Genomic DNA, 20772 nt, shown 5'->3' on the forward strand with positions numbered 1-20772 from the left:
TCCTGGCTTTTCTTGCAACTGCACTGGGAGGTTCTTTATGGAGAAGCACATACCTTGTTATTTAAGAGAGATGAAGAATATTGCCTTTTGGGGACTCAGCATCAAATCTTGCTTCACAACATACTCCTAAAGTAGGGGTGGCCAATGTGTGACCCACTAGATCAGCAAATGCCAAATTCTTTTTTTGCCAACCCCCACTTGGTTCCATAAACTCATCCCTTGTGCACCCCCCCCCCCGCATAAAAAGAATAGCAGTTTGCATGACACACTAAGGAAGATAATAACACAATCAAATTCAAAAGGGCAACAAGTACAGTACGTGCACATTTATTCAAACTATTTAGTTTAATTAAGTCAATAAAATGGATGAACTTGATCCAGAGAAACCAGCTTTTTAAAGACTGATAATCATTTGCACCCGCACCACCACCTGCCATCTTCTTGCCTCTTAGCGTCCCCCCCCCAAGGCAATCCCACCGCCCCCCCCTGGCTATGATACCACCACTGCTCTAAATGTTGCTGGGCTGCAACTCCCATCAGCTCCCGCCAGCATTGTCAGTGAGTGATAGGAATCGTAGTCCTCCAATGTCAGGAGAGCCACAAGTTGGTCATTCCTGTACTGAAGACTTGTATGAACTCACAACTGCCAGAACGTATTTCAGATGGCTTGAAGGGGGTTAAAGCCTTCATTCCAGTTGGGCAGTGTCATTTTCCTGACGGGCAGGGCTACACAGGTTTCTGAACTTAAGTTTCACTATCCGATGGTATTTGCTTTATCCATTCCTTAGCATCGAACACACTACCCGGCTTTTTGCAGAACTCTTGAAATAGGAAGTTTTGTATTGCATCCTTCAGTCAAAACTTCCCAGGGTGGCTTTCACCTAATAAAAAGACGATGCATTTCATTTGGCTGGGGAGGTGTGTGTGTGTGTGTGAGTGAGAGAGAGAGAGAGAGAGAGAGCGCTGCGAGCACGATGGAGGAATGTTGGGTTATCATTCATAGCCCTGCTGTGACTTCCTGTCATGTGACGCTTGGCAAAAACCTCACCTGTTTTGTTGCTCTGTAGAAAGTGACCTTTAAGGCTGGCCCTCGGCTGCAGTTTCTCTTTCACTCCGACAGCAGTAATAACGAGTGGGGCTACAAATTCTCAGTCACTGCATATGGCTTGCCAGATGTGGAAGTTTCGTGGGGCCTGGACCTGCACCTTCTCGTGGCCAGGCTCATGGGGCGCCTGGCTTCTCAGAGCATGGTGCTGAAATCCCAACGAGGTGCGTTGAGTTCAAGCATTACTTGAAATGTGTTCAGGGTGTGGAGCTGTGGTGAAGATCCTTCATGAGCTGTAAGGAAGGGGAAGGAGGGGTTTGTTTTTCTATAAACTGAGGCAACGTAGTTGTCTTCAGTCTCCAGTTCTTTCCTGGTGATTTATTTATTCATTCATTAGGTTTGTGTACGTACCATTCTTAACTTCAAAAAGCTCAGAGCAATTAACAGTTTGTTCTTCCTCTAGCCACCACACTGAGTAGCATGTGAAACTTTGATATTGGAATCCCAGGTTTAGATGACTTTTGATTGAATCCCTTTAGCCAATTTTACTTTCCTTCGTCTGGCTACCTACACAGTAAAATAAATAAGTGTATACCCTGTTTCTCCCTTCCCCCAATAGTTGAAGGTGACTTTTAAAAACATGTAATCTAAAACAACCAAAAGCAAGAATGTTATATGCATATTTTGAGCCCTAGAATCCATGTGCCTGCATCATATTGGTGCCTACATCATATGCCTACATCATAAGTAGGAGTGCCTACATCCAAGGTGCTTACATCATATTGTAAAATCCACAATGCTGGCTTCTGTATTTTATTTCCTTTTCACTTTCCATTGATTTAAAGGTTATGGGGCTAGAAATTTAAGATGCTTAATATAACAGATGTATAGCCTTTACTTTTCTAATATCGCTGCCTCTTTTTCCCCCTCTTCCCCAGAGGCAGGAAATGAAATAGAATTGTCTCCTGCAAAAGTGGCGTCTGTTCTTAACTCTCCTCTGTGGAAGCCGGTCTTCAGGCATCAGATGCGTTCTGAGCAAAAGCTGGGAGCTAGAGAGCGTAGCCAAATGCCGCAGGAAGATAAAGAGGTATTTCAGCCAACTTCCTAAATCTAGTCGCACTAATGCAGGCATCTCCAAACTGTGGCCCTCCAGATGTTTTGGCCTACAACTCCCATGATCCCTAGCTAACAGTACCAGTGGTCAGGGATGATGGGAATTGTAGTCCAAAACATCTGGAGGGCCGAAGTTTGGGGGTGCCTGCACTAATGCATGGAACCCTTCTGCTTCTCTTCAATGCTTCCTCAGCTGATACTGTACAGTAGTCAGATGACCACCTACAGGTGCTACGCCAACACAGGTAGCTATGACCAGACATCACAGGGGAAGCGTGACCAAGGCTAAGGATGAGATGGGGCAGAAACATGATGGGGATATATTTCATTTGATCTCTGGTCACCAAGCAGGTTTATTGCTGGCACTTGTTGGGACTTCTGTGTGGTAACTGCAAGAGAATTCAGTGGAGTTGTAGAGGAGGACATCCTGAGTAGCCTGCCCCTTTTATCTTATTCTATTTATTTAACAATTAATCTACTGTTTGCTTATAACAAAACCTGTAAGCGGTATACGTGAAATATCGAAACTAACAGTAAAGACAAATCAAACATACTGAAATAATTATAATTAACAGGGTTTTTAAAAAGAAAAAAATATTAAAACATATCAACAATCTATATGCTCACCTAAACTAAAATGTTTTCAGCAGGTACCAAAAAGAATATAGTGAAGGCACCTGCCTGATGTCCATAGGCAGAGAATTCAGAAATGTGGGTGTTGCCACAATAAAATAATCGATTTCTCACCGCTGTGGAATGAGTATTATTTGACACCTGTAACAGTGCCACTTCCACAGATCAAAGTGATTGGTTAAGCATACATGGTGTGAGTAAAGTGGCCCCGAGCCGTTAAGGGCTTTATATATCAATAGTAACACCTCGAACACGGCCCAATAAGAAACAAGGAACCAATACAGACCTCTGAGCTGAGGAGTTGCATGCTGATGGGGTCTTGCTCCTATAAACAACTGTGCTGCAGCATTCTACATCAACTGCAGTTTCCAGGTCATACAAGGGAAGCCGCGCAATAGAATACATTGTAGGAATCCAGTCTTGAAGCTACCAGTGCCCAGTGGTCAAGCCCTCCTGTCGCAGGAATGGTAAAAGCTGTTGTACCGAGTACAGCTAGTAAAAGGTGCTTCAAGCCACTGAGCCTCCCTGAGCCTCCAGTGACAAAGCTGGATCCAGAAGCACCTCCTGGTTGCATACCTGCTCCTTTAGGGATCTGTTTCTTTCGATTAAAACGGAAAGCTAAACCATAGTTTGGCATTACAGTACTGAGAGCAGCCCTAGCTTTTCTCCAGGCTCACATGTTATCTTGCTTCTCCTCTAGTGCAACTGTGAGGATTTAAGTAGGGGGGGGGGAGTTAGGAGGTTCCCTTACTGTGGGTCAATAATAACAAGACGAAGAATTCAGTAATGTTCATTGATTGCATGCGCAAGGTAGAACCCCCTGTGTGGAAGTCTCTACCAAGGAATTAAACACAGTATATGCATAGGTATAGAAGCGCAAAACAATCAAACCCTTCCCTTCATTACATTAGTTTATTCAGTCATAAAGCATCATTAAAGCAACACTATTTGACACCTGCATTTAGACCCTTTTGTTGTCACCTCATTTCACACCATCAGCTTTGCTACACAAGTGCTTAATCTACATTTCTCTTTGAAGCTTCTACAGCATGATTTGTTGCATTTTCCAAGTTTCTCGATGTCTCCAAATGTTTTCTTACCCATAACATAGCTTGCTTACTCCCTTTCAGTCACATCAAATATGGCAACTACAGTTAATATAAAATGGAAGTGGAAAATTCTTGTCTCTTTGTGACTATGCCAAGAGGGAAGGGAGGAAGCATATGAGCCCAGGTAGAGGGCAGACAAGGCTCATGCTTGTAACACTAAATCAGAGTGTACTGTTACCAACTAAATCTCTTCTAATCTTCTTTTCAGGCCACAAACTCTCATGCCAACAACTGTCACAATTTTCTCCTTGACTTCGCAAAGTCAGACTCTGCCCAGGAGTTCTGTGGGCCAAATTCTGAGCTTTTCAAAGGACTCGTGCAGGCATGTAAAAAACAGGCCCCAAAGACTGATATAGTTGCTGGTTCCACTATTGATCAAGCTGTCCAGTCTACATTTGCTGCTCTGGTCTATATCTCTCCAGATTTGTATGGGAAGCTTCAGAAATATGGTAACTCCTACCTTAGTGAACATACATTCGCAGTGAAGACGACTGCTCATATTTACATGATTCAGTTGTAAAAGTGTGACTTGTACGTTCTTTCTAGATAATAATATTTACAACTTTGCTCGCATCAGTTTTATGTACATGTGAAAAACCTGCAGCCCCTTAGTTTGGAAAAAATCAGGGCGAGTTGAGTTTCCCTATGTGTGTTCCAGAGGTCTGACTGGCCTCTGCTGAAAGTTGGGCATTTAGTGTCACTGGCCCCGTGATGTGGGGCTGGCACCCTTGCTTTTGACTTTCAGGCATCTCTTAGGGACCTCTTAGGCCTTTGCAGCTGTTTAAATTGATCAGCCAGTCAATTTAACAATCATTTGTACGTATTGCCCTAAATGGTGTTTTAGTTGTACACCGCCCTGATATTTTATGACATTGTCTACAGAAGTCTCTACAGAAGTGTTTTTATACCTAAGTGAGCCTAGGGGGCCATTTTATACAAGCAGCAGAAACAAGTGGCAAACCACTCCATGCTGTATGGTAGGTGGGGACCAATCTCCCCTGTGTATAGAAAAATGTTTCAGAGAGCTATTCTCTTTGTCAAAGTTTCTGTGAGCTGGGCAGGTTGTTTCCCCCTCCACCCCTATCCTCTGCGGCTATGCAATCATCAAACACTTGATCTTCCACCTGCAGGCTGAAGTTGATCCAGTCCAGGGAGATTTTTGGCCCTCAGTTCCATTGTTCGTATAAACTGGCCCCCAAAGACAACCACGTTTCTTTTATTGGTTTGAGGTGGTGGCAGAAGTCCACTGTGGCCTCTGCAATTCTTTCGTTACACCTTCAAGTTGGCTTAGAAATCTCTTCTTCCTTTCCCCACAGTCAACAGTGGAGGCAAAACACCTTTGGGCGAAGAGTTTGCACAGGTATATTCCCTGGCCGACGGGATCAGAATATGGATGGTAAGATTTCCTCTCTTTACCCTGGGGCCCAGAAAATAGTTGCCATACAATTTCCCCCATTTGTTCCTCATTTCCTGAGTCGGTCTCAGCATTACTGTGCAAAGAAATCCCTCTAAAAGATTATTTTAAGCATCTGAATTCATTTAAGTAGCATCAAATGGGCTGTCCCCCCTACCTCCTCTATCCACCTTGTCAAGTCAGGCCTACTCCTTTTCCTTCGCTCTGCCACTAGGCTGCAGATGGGTGTTGTCGTGAACTTCCACGCAAGAAAGATATCCCTCCACGTGGAAAGCTAACGTGTCAGGGAGAAGCTAGAATCCTTCTCCCTGAGATGCTAGTTTTACACGTGAAGCTGCAATCTTCCACGTGAGCTCCTATCTGTGGTCTGAAGTGCTATATATAGCCCACGCCCAGGTTTAGCACCTCAGCTAGTCCTCTGGTTCAGAATGCAAGGAGAGCCCTTGTAGCTGGGCCTGGTTCAAAGCCTGTCCAGTTGTACACCCTGGTCTCAGTGTCTGAGTCCAGCAGCACTGTCTCCACTTGTGATTCCCAGCATATGGTTTTCAGAGGCAGAGCACCCCCGATACTGAAGGCAGTTCATACTTACGAAGGTTTGCTTCACAAGTTACATACCTCCTACATGTATAAGAAACTCCATGAAGCCTGCATCATAATCTTCACCACCACCATTATTATTATTATTATTATTACTATTAGTTATGTGCACATGTTCCTCCCCCCACCCCCGGCCCCTTTTGCATCTCATGGTAAACCACAGAGGAAAATTACCTTTGAGATTCTGCTCATGGTGTGCTGGTTCGTGTATATCTCTAAGCCAGTGCTGTGACAGGTAGGTAGCCGTGTTGGTCTGAGTCGAAGCAAAATAGAAAAAAAATTCCTTCAGTAGCACCTTAAACAACAACTAAGTTTTTATTTTGGTATGAGCTTTCGTGTGCATGCACACGCACACGAAAGCTCATACCAAAATAAAAACTTAGTTGGTCTTTAAGGTGCTACTGAAGGAATTTTTTTTCTATTTTGCCAGTGCTGTGAATTACTTCCACCCAGCTTGACAAAGGAGGAGTACTGGGGCAGCGACGATTTGAGCAATGTGAACTGGCACACTGCTCATTCACAATAAGCCATAAGTTTGTTTCTAACTGTGACATGTGAACCAGTCCAGTGGGGAAACCGGCAAACAGAGTCATCTGTATGTGCATGTTTGTGTTTAGTGTGCATGCTGGCGTTCATTCACACAAGGAAGACCTTCTGAGGCAGGAAATCAGTAGCAGTTAAAATTTCCCCTCTGGTTTTCCATGCAACCTGTTTATTTCTGGAGCGGAGCTTCTTGTTGGCGGACTCATTTCACAGTTCAGCAAGCTGATTGCAGGGTTAGGCTAGATGATCTGGTGACTCTCATTCAGATCTGCAGTTCTATGGTTGCATAAAAAATATTTCCAGGATTGGCAAATTTTGAAAGTACTTTAAACTCTATTAAAAATACGTGTGTTTCTACAGCTAGAAATGAAACAGAAGTTCCTCGTGAACCAGGGAAGCGATGGGGAGGAGAAGCAGGCCATTGAGATGAGCGAGGTGAACCCGGAGTCCCTTGGTAAGTGTCATTGTGCTTCTGCCTCTCTTTGCTCCTCTTGCTTTTCCCATGGGCAGCAGACAGCCACTTTGATGAATATCACCCCCTGGCAGGAAGTGTTCAGAGTTTAGGATTTACACAACCGAGTCCATTTCCTCCCTTTAGCCAATGTGGACTGTCTGTCGAGTTTTCTATCAAGATCTTGTTCTTTAGATTTGAACCTCAGCTTTGCTGTTCATGTTTGTTTCTACTTTGGGTGTGAGTTGTGAGTGGAGTTTTTCACTTCTGCTCAAATTATTGAAGGGGTACACTCTTGGACTCTGTGGGAGAAGGGTAGTCTTAGATCATTTGTTGGGGTGGGTGAGGACAGCAGGTTTTTGGAGGAATAGCCTGGAGAATCAGGACTCCCAAACATACCCAAAATAAAGGGTAATGGCTGCCTACGTAACATTTAATGGCTGAGGCCTTGAGTAGGCCCATTGTTGTATGTGGGGTAGGTTCTTTTGCCAAATTGTGTATAGTGTATTCAGTGCTATTGCTTCTGAAGGAAAAAAGAGTCTCATTTTTAGCTCTTGTCACTGGGCCCAGGCGACTGTGGGTTCGTTTACAACTCTGGGCTGGTTCCCAGGGTTTTTGAACCCCGGATCTTGACATGCAGTATATAGGAATTCAATCTTTCTCTCCAGGCTTCCTGTCCACCTAGAGTGTCTGTGCCTTGTGTTGGGCACCCAGGACAGCTTTGGTCTGTTGGTCTCTTGCCCACCTCATCGTCTAGCAGTCTTCCTGCCTGAGCGGACGATGGTGAAATACGGATGATGTGAAATACCTGAAAGATCGATCCTCTCCTCCCCTATACACCCCCCCCCAGCTGCTAAGATCAGTGGAGGGGTCCCTCTTGGTTGTTTCTCTGCCCTCAGAAGCTCAAGGGAGAGGGTATTCTCTATGGTAGCCCATAAGTTGTGGAACTCCCTCCCCAGTTGTCTTTGTCACCATCATTACATAGCTTTTGTGAATGTTGAAGATGCACCACTTTACTCTGGCTTTTGACACTTGAGATGTACAGTGGTGCCTCGCTTAACGAATGCCCTGCTTAACGAAATTTCCGCTTAACAAAAGGATTTTTCGAGCGGAGCTTGCCTCACTAGACGAATGCGTTTTACGAAAAATTCGTCTAGCGAATCGCGGTTTCCCATAGGAATGCATTGAAATTCAATTAATGCGTTCCTATGGGCAAAAAAAAATTCAAAGAAATTCAATGCATTCCTATGGGATTCGCTAGACGAATTTTTCGCTATAAGAAAAGACCCGTGGAACGAATTAATTTCGTCTAGCGAGGCACCACTGTATATTTTTTAGAACCCACCTTTTATTACTGTGTTTTAATATTACTGTTGTAACCTGTCCTGGAGTAAAGGGCAGGTAATAAATGGTAATTATGTTGAGAACGCCTGCATTGATGGTCTTGGAGGACTTCAACGTTCACACCAAGGCCGCTAAGTCTGGGGCAGCTCAGGACTTTGTGGCCGTCATGACACCTCTGGAATCCCATGCTGTCCCCAGCATGTCATTGACCCAATGCATGTGGCAGGCCACACTACAGCGAGAGCTGTAAGGTAGGCCGTGCACTTATGAAATACTTAACATTTCATCTGTTGCTACGAGATGCACAGAGCAGAAGGAGGAGCCCAGTTGCACCGCTCTCATGATGCACTTGTTGCCTTTCTATTGCAGCGCAACAGTGCATCCAGAAAAGTCATCTCTTGCTCAGTTTTCTGCCTGCACGGACCAAGGCAGAAGGCCACGACTCGGATCACGTGGAGGACTTTGGGCGATGCCACAAAGACAGACGTCAGAGGACGAGCTCTGTCGTTGAAGCGGATTTCCAAGCATCGGATTCTTCCCCCATCTCTGGAATGACTGGTTTTGTTTTTCCAGAGGCAGGTCAGGCCGCCTCCAGCTCAAAGAGGAAGCAGGTGCCAGACTCGCCACAGACAGAAGTGTCTCCTGTGTCCCAAAGCAAATCCCTTGATAGTAACTTGTCGGAGCAAGAAGATGCCTTGTCCCCTCCCTCCACTCCCACTCGGAAGCCTCCATTCAGCCGGGGGAGGCTCCGGCTCCTCTCCTTCCGCTCCATGGAGGAGTCCAGGCCTGTGCCCAGCATTAAGGAGAAATACCCCATCCTGAAACACACCTTGGACTTCATTAAGGACCAATCTCTTTCTCATGAAAGGTGAGCCAGATCCAATTTTGTGCCGGTAAGACTCTGGGTGAAAGAAAAACCAAACGTCTCATTAAATAGAGGCTCCAGAAAGACCTCAAGGCGCGTTTGAGATTTGCTTGTTCGGCTCCTACCTCTTGGCCTGTGGTGCTTATTGCTGAACAATAGGATGCCATGAGAGCATAAGAAAGAGCCCCGCTAGATCAGTCCAATAGCCAGTCTAGTCGAGCATCCTGTTCTCACAGTGGCCAATCAGATACGAGGAACCGCAGTATGGCACAAGGTGTGTTTTGCCTCAGAATATATGCTCAACAGTGAATGTTTTGTGAGAAGTATTTGTTTGTGTTTCTAACACGTTACGTAAACTGCCTAGGGGTTACGTTATATTAAGCAGTACAAAAAAGTATAGAAATATATTCTTGAGTTAAGAATTCCATCCCGGTGGGCTAGTGTATGTGAGAGCGTTTCTTGCTTTTGTGTATATATCAGGAAACCCTGTTATAACAAACCATAAAGCCAGGTAGTGTGTTGTCATCACGTTGCTGCCACGTTTTACCCACCGCTTGCCGCTTTGTTAGGCTTCTTGACGTCACCAGTTCTCTTTTGACGGAGAAGCTCATCGGTGTGGGTTACTGCACCATCCCCTTGTGCCAATGCAGGAAAATGTTTAATTGGAAAGTGTGTGTGTGTTTCTCCTAGTGTTCTGAAAGTCCTTGCTTTGAGGAAAGCTCAGGCCAAAAGCATCTTGGAAGTGCTGAAGATGATCCTCCAGTGCCTAGAATCCCTCAGCCAGCCTCACTGCTTCACCCCACCTTGCATCATCTTCCTGCTGGAACTCCTGGCTTGCCAAAAAGACTTCACAAAGTAAGACGTGGGAAGCTGCACTTAAGGCATAGGCAGTTGTTCATTTTTTGCTCAGGTTAGCAGAGAGCGGAATGCGTCCAGTCAAGCCATTGGTCCATCTATCTTAGTATGGCTACCCCTTTACCCAAGGCCAGCATTTTTCAGCTGCAGTCCAAAACATTTGGAGGCACCAGTTTTTGGGTGGCTGGAATACAGGAAGGAGAGAGCTTGATTTTAGAGGCAAATAAAATTTGCCCCAGTAAGTAAGAACATAAAAAGAGACTGCTGGATCAGGCTGTTGGCCCATCTACTCCAGCACCCTGTTCTTACAGGGGCCAACCCGATGCCTCTAGGAAACCCGCAAGCAGGATTTGATCACAAGAGCACACTCCCCTCCCGTGGTTTCCCACAACTGGTGCTCAGAAACATTATACCGCCTCCACCTGCAGGCGGGGCAGAGCCACTGTGGCTCGTACCCATGAATAGACTTCTCCATGAATTTGCCCGGTCCTTTTTAAAAAAACATCCAAGTTGGTGGTCCGCACAGCCTCCTGTGGGAATGAGTTCCATACTTTAGCTACGCGCTGCATGAAGAAGGACTTTCTTTTACCTTTCTTTTAAATAAAAAAAATCCGATTTTTTTGATTTTTTTTAAAAAATCTTTGATTTTTATCCACCCTGCAAAGAGAATATTTAATAAAAACTATTTTTTAAATAAATACGGATAACCTGTCATACACTTAGCATTGTAATATTTTAATGGATGGTCTTGGGAATAGCTCAAGTTATGTATTTCCCCCACCCACATTCAATGCTTTGTTTAGAAAAAGGGAGGATTTATGTTAAATAAACATGACAGTGGAGGACTGACGTTTCAGTTTTATTAGCTCATACGCGCAGGCTTCGTATTGCTTTCAGGCTTGATTTTAAACCAGGCTGTTATTTTTTTAAGAAAACGAAAGCCTTAACAAATATTAGCAAAACCCTGATGTATGTGTGTTAATTATATATCCCAGATTTTGCTGCGAAAGGGAAAGCAGGCAGGTGGGCTGGATCTGGTGTGGAGATAACATAGGTTGAACCAGAGCTGAGAGTTAACAACAACAGAAAGAAATTGCAGGGGGACATTTTGGTTCTTCTCATTGCCCCTCTGCTCTGGTGTCAGTGCAATGGTAGATTGAAGTAGCTATTGTTGTTGGGACATATTACACAATGGCAGGCTTATAAAATGCAATTCAACAGCCTATATATCTTCTTTTCCAGCTATTTTGCACACTTAGAAGGCTGTGGGGCTGAGCTGCACCGGGAAATACGGGAATCTTACTACCAGCTTCTTCTCTTTTTGGTCAACGCTCTGAAAGGATTTAACGACCTCGATGAGAAGTATGGACCTCTCTCCCTCTCTCTCTCTTTCTCTTAAAGCATACAAGATCCTTTGTTTTATTTTTTGTAAGACTCCTTTACTCCAACCACCGTGGTAATTGTCCCTGGTGTTGTGTGAGGAGCCCATTGTCTGACCATAACGTGCTATCAATCTATTTTATTGCGTCACTCTGAGCTCTCAGTATCATTTATTACTTATTAAGGTATTTATATCCTGCCTTTCTCCCAGGCTGGGACTCAAGGCAGCTCATAGCTGTTAAAAACATTATAAAACCCAAAGTTACAAAAAGCAAACTAATAAAACACATTTAAAACCAGCAATTTAAATGCAGTCTGCCCTGACAGCAGCCCAGTGGTCAGTCTTCGTCTGCACCTTAGTATTCAAAGGCCTGTCTGAAGAGGAAGGTCTTGCTTAGCCTGCTGGCAGAAGGATAACAAGGGGAGGGAGGAGTCAGTCTGATCTCTCTTGGGAAGGAATTCCACAGTAGGGGAGCAGCCACAGAAAAAGCCCTGTATTATGAACAAGGGAGAAAAATCAGGTTGTTTCCAATGTTGCTTTCCTCCACACTATGTGCAAATTCCATCATGTTCTCTCCCTTGGTCATAGCCCCCTTTACCCCCAAATGAAATTAAGGCCGTTTGTCCCTTCTCCCTCGCTTTTGCCACCTGCAACCTTGCAGCTCCTCCGTGTTTTAATTGCGCTGCCCTGGTTTGTCTTCCCTGTTCGTTTAGATCGTTGCTCCCTGCCTTGTCCTGCGTGCAGACGTCTCTCCTTCACCTCTTGGACATGGGTTGGGAGCCAAGTGACCTTTCCTTCTTTGTTGATATACAGCTGCCACACCTCCTTATCAGCATGTCACGAGAGAACATAAGTACACATGACAGCATAGTTTGGTAAGTTGGGACAAGTACCTGGGTTTGTTTTGCTTTGACACTCCTATTGGTGCCGCAGCAAAATGACTAGCACGTTTGCAAAGCTAAGCAGGGTCTGGTATGGTTTCAAATTGGATGGGAGACCACCTGTTGAGATTCCTGCAATGCAGGGGGTTGGACTACATCACCCTCGGGGTCTCTTCCAACTCTGATTCTTTAAAAGTCTGTGAAATAATTTTGGCTGGGAAGTAGCTGGTGCATTTGTAGGAATTGCCCAGAACTGCCTTGAGGGGATCTTGGCTGAAAGGTGGGATAGAAATCTGACAAGTGAATAAATAATGCAAAATAAAGATATTTCCCAAAGCAGTTACTGTTTCTTACAAGTGCTGGCTTTCTCTAAAAAATACAGATGCCTTGTTTTTCTTTTTCCCCTTAGACTGAGATGTTTGTTGTTTGGATTAATATATCAACTGCCTGCATTGCAGGATTCCACATTTGTTCCTATGGTTCATAGGGGTTGTGCGTTTCCAGTAGGGCTAGGCATTTGAGTAGCCCACTTTTTAAAACTTTGTTTATTAATGGCATTCGTATGCTGTACAGCATAAAGTTCTCTTTGTGGTTTAACAGGAAACAATTCTAAACACATTTGAAATGCAAATTAGGTCATAAAACCATGAAATCAAAACCTACATCCTTGCTCCTCCAAAGTTAGAAAACAGATTTTAAAACATAGGAGGTCATACTGCACCAGCTCTTTAAAAGACCTGGGTGTCGCCGGAAATATCACAAAGCTGGCACTGGGCAAACCTCCCTGGGGAGGCTGTTCCATAATTATGGTGCTAGCACCGAAAAAAACCCCTCTTACTGGCCTCAGATAATTCAATGGGGGACACTCAGAGCAGGCACTCCAAGGAGATTCTTTGGAAGAAGACCAAATTATTTTTAAAGCATTAATTTTAATAGGCAACCTGAAGAGGGTTAAATTGATAGGTTTAGTGCTTGTGTTAATTATGAAAACAAATGGGAATATACAAAGTTTTTCTGTGCCACCCACCCATTAACAAATGTGATCATGTGAAAGTGTAAAAAATAGTTGACTTGAGTTTTAAAAAATAGAACATAGACAGAGATAAAACCTTTGACCATTAAATAGCAAGACAACAACAGAAAACAGTTTTTTTTAAAAAAAATGCTGGAACGTGGGGAAATGAAAAGGTCTTCCCATGATGCTGAAAGGTTGACAGCAGAGGCACCATGTACGCCTGCCTGGGGAGGGCACCCCACAAACCAGGGCATTACCACTGAAAGCCCTCCCTCAGTGGTGCTGTGTTCTCAGGCCCCTTCCACTCTCCCTAAGTTGCAGGATCTTATTCCTGACCACGCATTGACCTGTGCTTGTTGCGATTCTGAGATGCAGACCCTCAAAAGAACAGCAGGACTGTAGAAGAGATGTCCCTGCCCCCCCCCCCAAGCTTCCATGCTTGCCACATTCTCCAGATTGAAGGGACAGGGGGAATCCTGTACAATAATGAAATGAATGAAATTAACTTGCGCAAGTGTGGGCGACTCACAGAACAATTCTTCTCTTCGGCTCTTAATCTGGAACACCAGGCTACAGTTAAGATATTTGAAGCATATTCACCTGAAGCCTCTTTTTACTTGAATCAAATGGCTTTTAATCCTTTCCCCCCCATTATTTTGGTCCTGCCGTTCTAAGTAGAAAGCATTTTATTTTGTGCCTTTGTTCCTAGTCAGTGGAGCGAGGAAGAGGAACTCGCAGACTACAAGCAGAACTCTGAGTGGATGGACGAGTGTCAAGAAGGAGTCTTTGAAAGCTGGTGCGACAAGATAAGCCAGGCTGACCCAGAGAAGCAGAGGAAGGTCATTAGAATGAGAACTTTTTGTCTGGGTTTGGTGGAAGGGCTCAAGAGGTAGAGCAGGTGGAAGCAGAGCTGGTGAAGTGGGCAGGCATGGATGGGCATATTGTAGCCAGCAGGGGTTGGGGCGGCACGTATGAGAGGCCCAAGGACCCTACTCTGAAAACCGGAGATGACATTGTGGGAATGGGGTAAAGGGAGGATGTATCCTGAACACAAGAAGGCAGATGGTTGACATTGGCTTTGGAAGATGTTCCTTCAAACCTGCTGAACTATGAAGTCCATCCAGTGGCCCTGGGAGCATGCAATCTGTTCCCCCCACCATTTGGGATTCGGAAGGCATATTTATGTTTCCTTTTCTTGCGACTTTTTAGCTAGCTGTCAATTTTTGACTTGCCTTCTATGTTACCTATGCATTTAAATATTTATAAGATGCCTTTCGGGATCAAATCCACCCAAGCCAGCAAATTAAAAACAACCGTATAAGAACAACATTAGTATATTATTATGATTGTGAGACTTTCAAAATGTGGGGGCGGAAGCGGTGAGAGGAGAATACCAGAAATTCATTAAAATATATGGTTCAACTGGTTTAAAACCCTTTCGCAGCAGAGCTACATGACTAAAAAACACATTTTAGTCATTGGCTGAAAACACTGATAGGGGGATAGAGTTGGGAACTCAGAATGTGCATGCTTAGGTACTTAGTTCACAGGATAGCTTTGAATCTGGGGGTGCGGGGAGTGTGTAACCAGCTTTGTTTGTACCTGGAAGAGTTGTATATGCAGAAGCCTCATTGGGGCTGAAATCAAGTTCTCTCTTGGCATTAATTGAGAGCTCTGTTTGTGCAGAGAGAGAGAGAGAGAGAGAGAGAGAGAGAGAGAGCGCAAAATTCCGAGAAGCAATCCTGCATCCATCTGCTTTCTTTCCAAAGCCCTCCAGGCTTTACAAAACTCATGTTCTTCCCACCTGAGGTTTCCCTGTGATGGGCTTTCTTCCCAGTTCCTGTTCCATTATCTAGAGCAGGCATGTCCAACTCCCAAGAGACAGCGATCTACTCCCACTTTAAAATAACTGGCAGTGATCTACCCATTGGATTTTTGGGGAGGAAGACCCAAAGTTGTTGCGCTTTTGGGGGGGGGATGAAGACCCAAAGTTTTTAGCTGGGGGGGGGGATCGACCGAGGGCACCCAGCAATCAATCACGATTGAGCTGTTGGACATGCCTGATCTAGAGGCATTGTAGCTTGTAAGAAATTCATTTTCTTGTAATGTGGACTGACCTGATGCTGTGCCTCCTGAAGTTAATTGTGGCTTGGAACACAGTCACCTCTCAGGTTTTGCCCTTCTCTGGATTTTGCAGTGCTGTTCAAAGCTCAAAGAACAAAGCAAAATGCACATTAAAAATATGCATTTAAGAATAACATGCATTCTGAGATGCGTTTTTGGGAGAAAATGTGTTTGCAAATGCATAGCTTTTTTGGGGTAGGTTAAAAAATAATTGTAGATCAGCCTTTTCCAAACTGGTGTCTTCTAGCTTTGGACTGCCACTTCCAGCTGCCTTGATGGTAGTTGTAGTCCAAATCATATTGGAGGTTTGGCTGTTGCAGATTAATGAATAATCAGGACATAATGGGTTTAAGAACACAAGAGCTGTCTTGCTGGATCAGGCCAGTGGCCCATCAGGTTCAGCATCCTGTTGTCACAGTGGCCAGCTGGATACCAGTGGGAAACCTGCAAGCAGGATTCGAGCACAAGAGCAACGCTCTCCCCCACTGTAGCTTGCTTTTAGGCTAATTAATACATGCAAAACTGGGCTTGCTAGGATGGCTCAGTTGGTAGAGCACGAGACTCTTAATCTCAGCTTCCTGGGTTTGAGTCCCACATTGGGCAAAAGATTCCTGCATTGCAGGGGGGTTGGCCTAGATGACCCTCGTGGTCCCCTTCCAACTCTTTAATTCAATGATTTCCATCAGAAATATATTGATCTGCCCACGCTGCAGATGATGGCTCTTGAGTTGGACCTGCAGTGGGCAGAGCCAATATAGTAGCATTTTATCGTTTAAAGTTTTATGCAAACCAAGCTTGTGAACAATGTTTCCATGTCTCGTTCCAGATGCACATGTTCATTGCCCGCTACTGCGACCTGTTACACGTGGACATATCCTGTGATGGGTGCGATGAGATCGCTCCTTGGCATCGTTACCGCTGCTTGCAGTGCAACGACATGGATCTTTGCAAAACGTGCTTTTTGGGTAAGCCCGTAGGCCAGAAATGACATTGTTTCTTCTTCAAAGGGGGTGATCAGTTTTCTGTAGTTTAACAACTTTCTTTTCCTTTTTCTTTTTTTAAGTAGACATCCAAAGAGATCCTTTTGCAGTAACTTTTAAAAAATATATGGCACCAGTTTTCTGAATTTTGAAACAGGCAATATTGCCCACACAAGAAAAAGGAGGGGTAGGGTGTAAAACATGGAAATTCTATAATTTGCAGGTTGTGGTGTGTATGTGTATAGATGGATTGAAGTTACGTGGATTCCCAGTACATTCATCAGCTACTACTGGCCCGTTTTCCCAGCAGAGAAGAGGGACTCCCTTTACCTTCTCTTCTCTCTCTCTCTCTCTCTCTCTCTCTCTCTCTCTCTCTCTCTCTCTCTCTCTCTCTCTCTCTCTCTCTCTCTCTCCTGCCTCTCCTCTTTCTATTTCTGGGGGCAAGAATGGGGAACCTGCAGCCCTCTAGCTATTCTCTAAACTCCCAACTCTCACCAACCCAAGCTTATTTGTGTTTTAGTGCAGTAATAAGGAAGCTGTGGCCCTCCAGGTGTTGCTGGACTGCAACTCCCATCATCCCTGACCCTTGGCCATACAGGCTGGGGCTGATGGGAGCTGCATTCTAGCGATATTAGGAGGGCCACCGGCTCCCCATTCCTCTGCTCCAAGGGGACCTGGAATTGTCAAAGACAGCTTATGCCCCCTGTGCTGGCTGAGGCTGATAGGAGCTGTAGTTCAAAAGATCTGGAAGGTACTAGGCAGCAGAGGCTGAGGAAAGCGCTTTATTCAACAGTTCTGCTGCAATAGAGATTGAACGATGGTTGCTTTGAACACCTGTTGCTGTCCCTTTGCATCCCATGTAGGCGGAGTGAGACCCGAAGGCCACGAGGCGAACCATGACATGGTCAACATGGAATATGCCTGCGACCACTGCCAGGGCATTATCGTTGGGCAGCGCATGAACTGCAACGTGTGTGAAGATTTTGACCTTTGCTTTGGGTGTTACTCCGCCAAGAAGTACTCCGAGAGGTACTGTGCCTTCGTAACCTTCTGAATCTTAACGTGATCAGGCACCTCTGCTTTTTGGCATTATCAGGTGGAGGGGTGGGGGCAAATCTGGGCTAATCCACAGGTGCAATTTGCTCAGCGCTTCTCCTGATCTACCTTGAGTAGATCAGGAGCCTACAGACTTGCCGGATGTACCTGGTTTATTTTATTAGCACCCCACCCCCAGATCTACTAATTAGCTGGAATTGACACATTAGGAATAGCGTACCTTTGAATACATCCTTACCCTATGAATTTGTTTCCAGTGACAGGAACCATGCAGAGCCCATATGGATGGAGCATTTCTTGAGGGGGTTGGGGGTATACGAGGATTGTATGTTGTAAGCATTTTCAGAAAATAAGAAGCAAGAAAGGAGATGACAATCTAGGTTGCAGAGACTTATATTGTGCCCATGCGCCCCGCAGAGCACAGCCCCACTTTGCGCCTAGAGGTGGTCACATCCATCCTGTTGACATTTTGCTAGTAGCAGGTGTCAACCATCCTTCGTAACAAGAAGTTCTGCTCTTCTTCCCCCCTCCCCTCCATTTTAGCCACCTGCCCACCCACAGCGTCACAGCGCACCCGATGATGACCATCCGGATCAGTGACCGCCATCGGCTCATCCAGCCCTACCTTCACAACTACTCTTGGCTGTTGTTCTCCGCCCTGGCTCTCTACAGCGCCGACTTGTCGAGCGGCAAGCAAGGGGATGGCGAGGAGGCGCTTGACCCCCAGGTCGTCGCCCACGCCAGGACCCTGCAGCAGGAGTGCATCCAGCTGATTGGGGACTGCCTGGTGAAAGTGCAGCATGGGAAAGGTGAAGGCCAGGGCATGGCTGCTCAGATGCAAGCACGGATTCTGCACACGTGCTAAGGCCTGTTGCTTTGATATGAAGCTGTAAGGAGCCTTTGGCCCTCTGGGTGTTATTGAACTACAACTCCCCTCATCCGTGGCCACTGTTCATGCCTGCTGGGGCTGATGGGAAGTGTAGTTCAGCAGCTTATGGAGGACCGGGGGTTCCCTGCACCCTGCCGTAAGGTCTGCATCTGGATTCTGCTTCAGGGTGGAGATTGCAGAGGGTAACTTTTTGCGTGGGTGGGATGTTTTATTGTACGGGTTGGTTTTCTGCTGGTGTATGTGTTTTTTGATTAAAATATTGTAAGTCACTTTGAGTTGCCATAGGGAAAAAGTGCCTAAGAAATTTAAACAATAAATGATTTTTTTGGAGGGGCGGGGTTGTTGGGACACCCTCTTCCAGCATTTAAAACTCCCACAGTCAAAACATGTTGCACCTGCACTGCTCATTTTGCTAAACTACTCCCTACCCAGTGTGGGCTGTGCAGTCCCTAAGGCTGCCTTTCCCCATCCCTGGTGGCTAGGGAATAGGATAATTTGGAAGGGAGGCTGTCAGCAGTGGCAGTAAACCCCATATGAGCTGGTCTGGATTCTTGGAACACTGCTGGGTGTGTGTGAGGGAGGCACAGAGTTCATTTTCTTAACCCTCAAGTTCCAGAGCTTGCTCTAATTATGATGAGAGTTGGATTTATTTCCTTCTTTTCCCCTACCCTCACCCCAGTACACATTTAGGATCTGGTCCATTCATGTTCTGCTTTTGGATCATCTTTAACTTCCTTCCCCCACATCCAGGTTTGAAAAGCCTCACTCTGCTCTGCATGTTGCCAGAAAGTGAATCTTTACCCGAAAAGGGGATACTATCAGTTGAAAATTCCACAGACAGCACTGGTGAGAGAGCCATGGAAACCGATAAGGCAACGTCTGCATCTTTCACCCATTGCAACGTAAATATATATATATATTTAAAATGCTTCAGTGTAAATGCTTTTTTTTAAATTAAAGGATGCTTCAAACTGGTCCCTCTTTTGGTGTCCCTTTTTATGATTCTGTGCAGCTGTAATGACTGCCTATATCAACTTCTGTGTACATAGTACCTTCCAGATGTTTTGGACTACAACTCTCTTCAGCCCCAGCATCCTGTGGCCACGCTGGCTTGGTCTGCTGTGAGTTATAAACCAAAACAGCTGTAGGATATACCAGGTAGGCAAAAGCTACCCTGCACTGCAGATTCTTGCAGCTTATAAGCAGATAAGGCAGAACAGGAGGATGTTGACTCCTGTTTTCTAGAAGGTAGGAGTGAGCTCCACATTCACAGCAAATGATTAATCGGGGTATACCTTCACATGTGAATATTGTCATTGATGAAGAATCCTATTTTTGTTAACAAAGAGGCATAAGCGATGGGTGGAACGAATGATGGCTTCCCAGGGCCTGAATCTGACTTCACCTTGGTTTTGCGTAAATTTTAAGATTTGTGTTAATTTCAGACTGATAGCTAATAGTTCACAGGTGTAGGGAAGAAGGTCTCATCTCGCAAGGAGCATGGCAAGCGCACCCATTCATTGAGCGCACATGTCCTCTTTCCTGCCCATATACACTGCCAACCACCACCACCCACTCCCTTCGCTTTTCAGCTGGGGAGTTTCCTCCGTCCCAGGAAGGATGGAGTGCAGCCTTATCAAATTCCTTGCTCTCTGGAAGTTAGGGACCCACCTGGATCAGGATTCAGTGGAAACAAATCCCTCTGGCTGAAGGGAGAGAACCTTCTTAAGGCAGCCCAGTTTGGTGAAGTTGAACCCTGCAGGTGCTCCACCCTGCTGTTTGTTGTAGCTTTTGACAAGTCAGGCTTGCCAACTGCATAAGAGCACCGTTGCAATTTTCGCCTTTCCTTTATTCGTAGGGGAATGGAAACGCTGATGAAAACCAGGCCTCTGCCGATACCGAACGAACACAGAAAGTGAAAACAGAGGGCAAGCCCTCCAACGGCCTTCCGCTGAAGAAAGAGGTGGTAACATATGAGAGAGAGAAGCTTGCCCTTAATTCAGATTTTCAAGCAAAGGAATCTATATCTGCAGGTAAAGATTACTTCCTTTTTGGTTCCTAGAATTACAAGTCACTACTCTGTTTTTAAATGTCTTTCTCCTTTATCATTTGAACATGTTTCTTCTAAGTCGGTGGCTCTGCCATTGTTTGGTATCAAAATTACTTTGCGCCTGCAGCTGGTAATAACATGTAGTCAATAGTAATCATTTTAAAATTGCCTAAAATGTACCAAGTGCCTTTCAAGATTAAAATAGAGACAACCCCAGCCAGCAGCTTTACAAACTATATTTATCTTAAATGTGGAGAAATGAGTTGGTGAAAGGAGAGGGAATAATTTCTGAGCAGAAGTTTATGCATGTTCAGAGAACTTAATAGAGGAAAGGTAAGTGCTAGTCATAGTTTACCAATATGAACATTGCAGTAAGCCTTGATTAGCACTAAACTGCAAATAGGAAGCGATGCTGTGCTTGGGAGTG

General features: G+C 45.1%; 1 protein-coding gene across 2 annotated transcripts in view; it reads left to right on the forward strand.

Moving 5' to 3' along the window:
- Positions 1-20772, forward strand: part of ZZEF1 (zinc finger ZZ-type and EF-hand domain containing 1) — a 77887-nt gene that overhangs the window by 33006 nt on the left and 24109 nt on the right. For both annotated transcript variants that reach the window (XM_035138951.3, XM_035138952.3), the window contains exons 24-38: positions 1068-1269; positions 1984-2132; positions 4109-4349; positions 5217-5296; positions 6815-6908; positions 8619-9117; positions 9805-9969; positions 11212-11331; positions 12064-12225; positions 13956-14085; positions 16197-16335; positions 17214-17379; positions 17950-18215; positions 19046-19197; positions 20154-20328. In XM_035138951.3, coding sequence (XP_034994842.1) covers positions 1068-1269; positions 1984-2132; positions 4109-4349; positions 5217-5296; positions 6815-6908; positions 8619-9117; positions 9805-9969; positions 11212-11331; positions 12064-12225; positions 13956-14085; positions 16197-16335; positions 17214-17379; positions 17950-18215; positions 19046-19197; positions 20154-20328 — 2740 coding nt within the window. The remainder of the gene's footprint in view (positions 1-1067; positions 1270-1983; positions 2133-4108; positions 4350-5216; positions 5297-6814; positions 6909-8618; positions 9118-9804; positions 9970-11211; positions 11332-12063; positions 12226-13955; positions 14086-16196; positions 16336-17213; positions 17380-17949; positions 18216-19045; positions 19198-20153; positions 20329-20772) is intronic.

The sequence above is a fragment of the Zootoca vivipara genome, chromosome 14, assembly GCF_965207765.1.
Source record: "Zootoca vivipara chromosome 14, rZooViv2.hap1.1, whole genome shotgun sequence".
Lineage (NCBI taxonomy): Eukaryota > Metazoa > Chordata > Lepidosauria > Squamata > Lacertidae > Zootoca > Zootoca vivipara.